At 42.5% G+C, this 9,993-nt stretch overlaps 1 protein-coding gene across 2 annotated transcripts in view; it reads right to left on the bottom strand.

The window, feature by feature from the left end:
• The window catches only part of pik3c2b (phosphatidylinositol-4-phosphate 3-kinase catalytic subunit type 2 beta), a 41,227-nt gene that overhangs the window by 14,620 nt on the left and 16,614 nt on the right, over nucleotides 1-9,993 (bottom strand). For both annotated transcript variants that reach the window (XM_015401240.1, XM_015401248.1), the window contains exons 3-12: nucleotides 9,202-9,302; nucleotides 8,067-8,227; nucleotides 5,120-5,240; nucleotides 3,575-3,686; nucleotides 2,220-2,299; nucleotides 2,076-2,139; nucleotides 1,858-2,004; nucleotides 1,755-1,788; nucleotides 1,472-1,667; nucleotides 412-534 (exon numbers count right to left, since the gene is read on the bottom strand). In XM_015401240.1, the coding sequence (XP_015256726.1) occupies nucleotides 412-534; nucleotides 1,472-1,667; nucleotides 1,755-1,788; nucleotides 1,858-2,004; nucleotides 2,076-2,139; nucleotides 2,220-2,299; nucleotides 3,575-3,686; nucleotides 5,120-5,240; nucleotides 8,067-8,227; nucleotides 9,202-9,302 (1,139 nt within the window). The remainder of the gene's footprint in view (nucleotides 1-411; nucleotides 535-1,471; nucleotides 1,668-1,754; nucleotides 1,789-1,857; nucleotides 2,005-2,075; nucleotides 2,140-2,219; nucleotides 2,300-3,574; nucleotides 3,687-5,119; nucleotides 5,241-8,066; nucleotides 8,228-9,201; nucleotides 9,303-9,993) is intronic.

Here is a 9,993-nt window from a genome sequence, read left to right as displayed (position 1 = left end):
ATGTAAGGAGTAGAAAGTACAGATATTTGTGTAAAAATGTAAGGAGTAGAAGTAAAAAGTCGCCATAAAAATAAGTAGTAAAGTAAAAATATCAGAAAAATCTACTTGAGTACAGTAACAAAGTATTTGTACTTCGTTACTTCCCATCTCTGTCCACAGGTAACCTGGAAGTTTTAGGAATACATATGGTAAATAAGAATATCTATTATTAACATAAAGAAACTGAAACTTGTGAAACAAATAACATCTAATAAATCAATAGAATCTGGACTAGTTCAGCCTTTAACCCCGTCAGACAGGATATATATATATATATATAAATCAATAGAATAAATCAATAGAATCTGGACTAGTTCAGCCTTTAACCCCGTCAGACAGGTGAGGCTGTGACGTAACATCTCAGGTACATACCTCTGATCCCACACCACCAGGTGGAACAGATATTTACTGACACCCTGTTTGCTGGTGTGCTGCGGCGCACAGAGCTCCATCCCTCCATGAGTCAGAGAGCAGGACAGGAAGAAACCTTCATAACTGACCAATGAGAGAGCAGAAAACACATATAATGTTGTTGTGAGGTCATGAGTTCACTTTATCTATCACTTTATGTCAGGGCTCTCCAAAGAGCCGCTCAGTGGCGGTTTCAAAACAATTCAACCAAGGGGGCCAGGGTTGGGACAGTATTTTTGAATGGGGGCCCAGAAAAGAGGTCAAGTTTGTCACTTGATATACTAAATGAGCTGCACAACCTGAGAGCCATCTGAGGCTCTGAACTGAAAGAAGTAAAATATCCATGTAATGTAGTTACATTCAAATTTTCACTTGTTCCAAATGAAAATTATTTCTGGTTTGAAACTGTTGATTTCACTTTACCTAAAATTAAAATCCCTTATCATGGAAAAAACAACAACAATTGAAAAAATTTCAAAATAAAATCTGCTTCAAGTCAAAGGTGATACTGTTGCATGATCACATGATGTCACACACAGTTTGGTAAATGTGACCTCACTGGATAGACATTTGATAATGGGTGTGGTCAGTGCTGCAACAACATAACCAAAGTTACCGTTACAAAAAAGCAATATTTAAAAAACAAAAAATCTAAATAAAGATTTGAACGTCCTACATTGCAAGAACTAAAGGGACAGCTGGTCTCTTCAGGGAAAAAAACTGTAATCATTTTTTTTTTTCCTGGATGTTTAAACCCAGTAAAACCCTGTCTCCATGGACCTGCAGATTTCATCTCTGGTTCTGACCCATCTGGGGATCCAACCCAAAACACACTGGTTAATGCTGGTCATGCAGTGAGCATGTGATCCTGCATCAGAGCCAGAGATGAAAAAAATCTGGACCCACATCAGAACTGAAACTGAACTTTGGTCCTTTAAAGTAGCCAGATGTTAGCAGCTGGGTCAAACGTCAGTGACCAGAGACACAGAATCGTTCCTGCTGGGTCAGAATCACCCTGTACCTGGTGGCCCAGGTGATGGGGACCCGGTGGGCGGCGTACACATTGAAGGAGAGCACGTTGGTGACCAGCCCGGCCTCCTGCACCGGTGCCGTGCAGCTCTGACTCTGCTGTGTGGTGTGGAAGTTGGCGTTAAATGTGCTGCAGTACAGCTCCACCAGGTCCAAGATGGCTGCTGTGATCTTCTCCACCACCGATTCTGCATAAGGAGAGGACGAATTAAGTACATCTAAGTATCCAGTGATAAGTTCTGCTGCAGGAGCTTGGCAGTAGTTTCTGCTCATACCTCTGTTCTCTCTGAGTGACAGCACTGATGCATCCTGGGAAACATAAATAGGTTAGATTTGGAGCATCTTCTGCAGCTCTTTCAGAACCTCTGAATCTCTCACCTTCAGAACTTTTGGCTGCAGACGACAGGGACACGCAGGGAGCTGGTTCAAGGCTGCCGTCACATCCGGAGTTTCCACGGCAGCTAATGAGCTGCAAAGGGCTTTCACTGATTGGACGAGGCGCTCCACGTGCAGCAGCAACTCCGCCTGCAGAAAGGGACGCGATGAAGGCGGCGAGTGTGTGTGTGAGTGTGAGAAAGAGAGAGCGTGCAGGTTACCTCTGACAGCAGAAAGGACTCGGCCTCATTGTGAAACGTGTCAAGCAGCAATGTCAGAGCCTCCCTGATCAAACACATGGAGACACTTGTTAGCCCCGCTCTAAAATCAACCAATCAGAGCTCTGTGGAATCCCAGCTCCTCACCTGGTGACGGTCTGTTTAATTGGACGCTCCTGCAGCAGGATGCAGTGATTCATGGAGGACGGGGAGTCATCATCTTCCTTCTGCAGAGAATAATCTAAATAAACTTTATTGTAATTATACATTCCAACTTAATTAGTCTTTTGTGTCTAACCCACTGGGCTCAGAGAGCAGCAAGCTGCTTACAGAGCCGGGGAACCAATCTGGATCTCAGAGTCTCGCTCAGGGAACTAAAGCAGCAGTCGGTTGTGATCGGAACAGCATTCTGCTCCATCCACAACCAAAAAATAAATCTTTGCCTCTGATTGTCTCTGTATCAAATGGCCGGGAATTCACTTCCTGGTTCCAATGGATTTTAGATCTTTAAGGCTGAATCCCAAACTGCCCCCTAACCACTAACCCTTCACTATCAAGTGTAATTTGCAATAAAGTCAACCTCACAGCTGTTCAAGGTGCCTGGATTCATTCCTATGAGAACACAGTGATGCTGCATATGCATGGCCTTGGGCTCATCAAACATTTGCCATTTACAGCAAAATAAATCTATCCATTAAAAAAAAATATTTCCAAGAGAACTTTCCATTTAGGAAAATAAAAAAAGACAGAATTAATCTCTAACTTGTAATTTTCTATGTAATGAAGATGCAGCAAATCAGGGGAAGTAAATCTGAATGCATATCTTTCCTCTTCCATTAGTTCACTGTTACACCTGCTGCCAAATTCCAGCAAGTGTGCAACTGATGCAGACTCTCCATTTAAGGGCTGAACACTCCACTCGCCCTACCCACTACCTGGTTAGGGATGGCCCTTTATGTGGCAGACCCTCCGTCGGAACGTGCAAACAGAGGGTTATTGCTTAGGGTTAGTGTTTAGGGGCCAGTTTGGAATTCAGCCTAGGTTTGCAGCTGACATAATCCTGCATGTTTTCTCAGTTCCTGAAGATCTCCTGCAGGGGGCAGTGTTCTTATCTAAAATGAATTTATTTCAAATTAAGCAACCTTGATGTGAGGATTGGTCCGTTCCACTGGAAAGTGTTTATTAAACACCACTGAGGTTCCTGTGACATTACTGGGTGTGTTTGTTTCCTCTGGGACTGAAATGAACCATTTGTTTGTGTGTGTGGGTTCTTGTAGATGCTGCCGGCACTGTGTGGATTTTTTTTTTTTTTTTACCAACATGGAGGTCATTTTTGAAAACGTAGGCCATTTTTCTGGTCCTCCTCACTAATTTTCCCACTATGCTGTTCCTGGGTTAGAGCTTTATGGCTAAGATTCAAAGTCAATTTAGTTCAAGTTTAGAAATTAATAAAAAAAAGAATGGAAAATGAAATGGATGTGTGTGTGGGTGTGTGTGCGTACCGTGCGGGCCAGCTCTGTGTTGACCATCGATCTCTTGGTGAGAAACAGCCGGATGTCCCAGTCGAACTTTAGACACTGTTGTACAAACTCCAGCCCGGCCAGAGTCTGCGAGCTGATGGACAGAGGGACAAAGGACAGGTGGTTTGTTAGACTTAGACAACTTTTATTGTCATTTTATACACACAGAGTGTAAACCAGACAAAGTCACATTTTGCTTTCAGACAGTAAATGAGCATCAGCTTAGCAGTGAAACGAATATTTCCGTTTCATAAAATGCAGGAGTGATCAAATGTAAACAGTGTGGGAGAAAAAAAAACATGGTTTACAGTAAACAGTTTGTTCTGAAATTTACTCTGATCTCGTTCTTCCAGTTCCTTCTGCTCTTCTGATAGTCTGCAGCTCAAAGTGTTCCAACAGGTCCATGAAGTCTGGAGTTATAGGCCAGAACTTCTTAACCCTGGTTCTCAGGGCCCTAAAACTAAATGTTTTAGGTATTTTCCTGCTTCCACACACCTGAGCTGAATGAAAAGGTGATGAAGCTTTTGCAGCATTTGATGGCTGCCGAGGAGGCAAATCAAAGTAATCATTTCAATCAGGAGTGCTTGATTAGAGGCATCAAACACATGAAGGACGGCGAGCCCTCAGGACCAGTTAAGAGTTATAAAAAACCTGGTAAAGCCCTGTGGACATTAGAGGTTGTTAACAGACTTCACTTGGTGGCAGGAATTCCACAGCCATCAGGAAATACTTGCAGGAACAGTTTTAGGAGTTTCAGAACAACTGTTTGGATCAAGATACACTTAAATGTTTGGCCTGAGGTTTCCAAAACAAAGCACATGGTCAAGTTTTCAGTTCCACAGAAGCACTGATACAGATCTAATGAAAACTTCATCCAGGTAAACAGGGAATCTGATTCATAGATATTTAGGCATCCTAATCCAGATGAACAGGGACCTAATCCACATCTTCAGAAAATTTGATGCAGGTTTGAAGGGAAATTGACCTAGATTCAGTAAAGTAGAACAATAACAATGCGTTGGTTATTGTTTCAGCACAGGAAGTTCAGCCACTGACGCAGCTGCTCATATCTCTCACACACACACTTCCACCCACACACGCAGACATACAGCAGTGTGTGAGGACATCTGCAGATATTTCATGAAGCAGCTCTGAGTGGACCAGGACCAGAGGCCCACAGCTGGAACATCGTCTGGAAGCAGCTGTTCTGCTGGAGGAAAACTCCGCCTACAATATACTCTATTAACCCAGTATGATTAGAACCATCCGGTCTGTCTCCATCCAGATGGTTCCACCTTCTTCAAGCTCCACAAGTTGCTGTTCTGATAATCTGGGGCCAGATGTTCCACTAGTCTGAACAACAGAGATATCTGGCTGTGAAGACTGACAGAGTCAGTCCATACAGCTTTAAGATGATCCACAGAACCAGAACCTTGAAAGGGTTCTCGTTTCGCAGCAGCTGGTGTTGAACTTAAACACGAGGGACCGCTGCACCAAAAGAACTAGCAGTAGACGTTGGGTACTTACTTGCTGAGGAACTCCTCCTGTCCACAAACTTTCAGCAGGTAGTCGTCCACATCCAGGTGGTCCAGGTGGTCCTGGGTGAAGCAGAGTGTCTGATAGATCAGCAGGTCCACTGTGGACGAACCTGGGACACAAAGGGGATCCAGTTATGCTCAGACTGTTCTACAGAACCCAGACAGGAACAGAACCATAATACAGATGATCAGAATCAAAACGGGACATTATGCAAACATACTACATAACCAAGAAAACAAAGAGAAGGTGTAAACCTTATTTTTCAAACTAAAGAAACAGATCTGCAACTCAGCTCGTTACCATGGTGACCCGTTTCTTTACCTGATGAGTCTGGAGGAGTTTCTGTGACAACAGCACAGTTAGAAAAAAGGTTCCAGAGTTTAACGGTTCAAAAATGCATGGTTTCTATTGTCTTTTGAATACGAACATCTAATCTTTTTCATATCTGGTCAAAGGAAGATGACTGCAGCAGTATTATGGAGAAATCTTTGGTTGAGGCTTATGCTACGTTCACATCGGACCTCCTTTGGGCAGCATAAGCAGCCGTTTTACATGCAAAGACAATTGTTGACACATATCAAGAGGCACCAAAAGGTCATGCAGCTGCTGGAGTTGGAAAAATCTAACTTTTGCTAATCGAAGCGCCACATCAACCAATCAGAGAAGCTGATCTTACACCAGCAGGGAGACAGACACAGCGCTGCAGATGATCATTCCCCTTATTAACGCATAAATTAACAAAAAATGTTGAAACCTGCTGGGAAAATATGTTTACTTTTATTATTCTGGTGCGTGCAGTTTGTAACACAAACCAAAAAAACGCTAATATCTACTTCCATCCGCAAGTAGGGGAGAACCCCCAAAAGATGACCTGGCCAGAGGCAGCTGCTGCTGGGGATTCCCAGTGACAGAGCACCACTGGTATGAGGGGGTCTGTACAGCTATGACAGCAAAATAATATATCAAGGCGGGATCGTAATCTTGATAGGCTGACTGCACAAACAAAGTTTTGAGGTGGACTTCCTCGCAAAAAAATATATTAAAACTAATTTTCACTCACTGATCACAGCAAATATAGCAAAGCCGCCCTCTGCCATTGAACACAGGAGCAGCAGAAGCATCAGACGCATCTGGACACACTTTACAGGACGCGCTTCAGGAACATCAGAGACGCTCTTGAGGTGCGTTTGACCTTAATGTGGACAAGCGTCAAAACTGAAGCAGCAGGCGCCTTACTGAAAAAATAAGCTCACGCAATGAAGCAGGTTTAAGGATCTGGTTATTGCCATCGACCAAACAGAATGAGAGATGATTATCTGATGGTTTCAGACGTTTAAAATGACTCTCACTTTGACTTTAGCTGCTATGACTTACAGTATGTCTATTGATGAGCCAATGAAAATGCAGCTTCCTCTAGTGATGGACCACATAAGCTTCCATCTGAATAGTGGTTCTGCTGCAGGTTTCTTACTGTTAAAAGGGAGTTGTTCCTCTCCACTGTCACCACAAGCATGCTTAGTGTAAAGGATTGCATTTGAGTCAATGAATCGATGCAATCAACTGGTTTTCCTTAGAAGTATATCATGTATCAATTACAGAATAATAACTTAAAACAGAGTAGATGCAAATTGCAGATTGATCTGTTGTGACATTGACGGTGTTTTCTTATAAACATGAAAGAAAAATGTCATATTCTCTCAGATCAGCTGATCAGCTGCTCCTGACAGTGCCTAAAGCAAGGCTTAAGCTCAGAGGGGATCGAGCGTTTTCTGTTGCAGCTCCAAAACTTTGGAATGGATTGCCGCTGCACATTAGACTGGCCACCTCTCTGTCTCATTTTAAAACTTTTCTTAAAACCCACCTCTTTTCTTTGGCTTTTGACACCATGTAGAGTGTTGATTTTATGTACCGGTATACACATGTTGATTTTATGTATACACATGCATATTTTATCCTCTGTGGGCAGTGCTTTTATTTGATTTTATTTACTTTTATTTATTTTAGTTATTTTATCGTTTTTGTGCAGCACTTTGGAAACCTTGTGTTTATTGTAATCGTGCTATATAAATAAAGTGGACTGAATTGGATATTATCTTTTGTAATTTAAATACAACAATGTACAAGATTATATAATAACGTATCCACTATGAGAACCATAGGCAATCACTAACTATTAAGAGTTTTCTTCCTTACTCTCTCACTGTTGTAGCCTAAACCAAGATCTACATAATTTGGGGTCCAACATATTTTTTTTTCCCCGTTGATTTCTGAAAAGCACTGAATAAAACATTTACCAGGACTTATTTCTGTTATAAATTAATTGAAGGACACAGATGCGTGATCATTCAATGAGAATACTGATTGGGGATATGGAATTTCCAAATCCTTTTTGAAATTGTTTTTTTTCATTTCATTTACTTTTTCTGTGACCCTCTGGTCTCTGAGCACACTGGAAAGCAGCTTATCTCTCTCACTGGGTAGACCGCCACACTTCGTTAACAAAATGACCAATGAAGAAGCTGTTTACATCTGAGGACCAACTATGATTAATTTCATCTTATAATTTTTAACATGTAAATGAAGAAAGAGAAAATTATTGACCAAGAGAATCATCCTAAAACAATCAGCACATATATTAAGGATTGGTTAGACTGATGTCAAGATAAATGTTATTGGTACATAGGTTAACATAGTGCCTCTAGAGGCCTGGCATGGAAATTACACTGTGTTCAAGTTTCTACTGAACAGGGATTGCAATTAAAATGTTATTTAAAAAATCCCTTTTTCACTGGCACATTTTACTTTAACAGCCAGGAGAATCAGGAGATGAAACACACTATCAGAATACCCCCCTTAAAAAAACACATCCTCCCTGTTGCTTAATAACCTTCCAGTTCTGGTGCAATTAGTAAAACGGAACTGAGCATCGTCTTACCATCACAGGTGAAGGTCAGAGGTTCCCTGAAGTCTTCGCTGACCACTGTCACCTTCACTCCCACTCCTAGAGCCTGGTGCAGCTCACCATGCCCGACAGAGGGAGACCAGACAAAGCCAGAGTTCTTCGAGGGGTCGCTGCATGGATACGCTGACCGGAGGCTGGATACACCCAACAAGGCAAACCCAAACAAAAAGTCTGTAATTCCACCCGTATTAGGAATTTAAATTGAGTGACATAATATTTAGTTACATTTATGCATATTCCTGATTTCTCCAAACCTTACCTAAAATTTATTCAAACCATAACTCCAAAAAGACACACTAACATTAAAAATGGGGTTCACCCCATCAGGACAAGCCATTAGTCCTCAGAGTTCAGAGTAATCCCAACATTTCGGACTGGTTTTGGCGGAGAAAAACTTCGTTTAGCTGTCCTCTATCTGCTGTTCAAATGTAGTGATGCAGCAGCTAATGCAACGCAAGTGAAAGGAGTGCAACATTTTCATTTATATGAGGAGTTTCACCTTTGGGTATGACATGGTAAACATGGACTGAATGGAAGGGACCACAGAGATGGTAACATTCTTTCTAAGTATTATGGAAGAAAATGACTAAGAACGACCTATATAAGCAAAAACTGAACTCCATGGAAAACCCTGGCTGGGCTAGCAGTCCAGTGGGACATTGGATTAGGTTATTGGAAAGAAAATGGAGGAGAAACTGCATCAATGAGATCCAGGTGAGCTTTCTGCACCATTATTTTCTCATATCTGCTCAAACCAGTCCCCATTTTCATTATTCCATTTTATCACTTGGCATTCTAATCCAGCAAGACCATTCTACCTCATATAGGTATGCAATACAAGTGTTTTCCGTTTCTATGACCTTGACCCTGCATATGTTACAGTTGTAGAACTGAGCCTAGATGAAGTCCAGCTTAGACTCTGATCACAGCAAGGTCTGAGTAGCATTATTACATCATCTTTATGTGTAAACATGCAGGTTAGATCAGGAGCTCTAGACCTCCTCCACCTCTTTTGGTAAACAGAACCCATGTGTTACTTCCTGGTTAAATAAACCGAGACACGATCGTAATGATGGTGTCTGCTAAGTCTATCCACTGAGTTACTCACACATCCAGCATGTGACAGAACGCTGCCACCTCCTCGTCTCGCTCCTCCGACACCTGGAACAGCTCATATCCAAACCCGTTGGTTCTGGAGCCCAAACTGACCTAACAGTGACAGACAGACAGCCAATCAGAGTGGAGATAAACTGAAGCACATTAGAGAAAACCAAGCAATCGGAGCAGAGAGAACGACACCGGCTGTAGTTCCTACAAATCTGAAATAGACTGGTTCTACAAACCATGTTGGTAGGCAGTCGCAGAACTAGGCAAACATCATCGCTTCCAGGTACACAAAAAAGAACACACTCTTGACCACTGTGCAAGAGAATGATACATTCACCAAATCTCTGATGTCAGTATGGACACTAATAAGGCAGAGAGTGCAAAATGTCAAAGACCAACTGCCTCCAATATCCTTTTTCATTTCTTTGTTTTCTTCAGCGTTTTACTGTCATTACACTGTCACTAGTACAGAGCAACGGAATGAACTCTCTGCATTTAACCCATCCCCTTGGGGAGCAGTGGGCTGCCATTGTGCGGCACCTTGGGAGCAGTTTGGGCTTAAGGGTCTTGCTCAGGGACCCAGAGTGGCAGTCTGTGGGAGTGGGGCTTGAACTCAGAACCTCTGGATTCCAAGCTCTATGCCCTAACCAGTAGGCCACCACCCCCCAAAGCAGGCATTAGCATGAAGGGTCTAGCCTAAGTACATACACTGGCAGCTAATTCCCCCAGCTTGGAGAAGAACCCAGGCTGCCTGTTTGCAGCAGGGGTGACATACCACTTGAGCTAGCCAGCC

Source organism: Cyprinodon variegatus, unplaced genomic scaffold (assembly GCF_000732505.1).
Source record: "Cyprinodon variegatus isolate N-32 unplaced genomic scaffold, C_variegatus-1.0 Scaffold31, whole genome shotgun sequence".
Classification (NCBI taxonomy): domain Eukaryota; kingdom Metazoa; phylum Chordata; class Actinopteri; order Cyprinodontiformes; family Cyprinodontidae; genus Cyprinodon; species Cyprinodon variegatus.
Note: the sequence above shows the minus strand (reverse complement) of the source record. Positions and strands in the feature narration are given on the sequence as shown.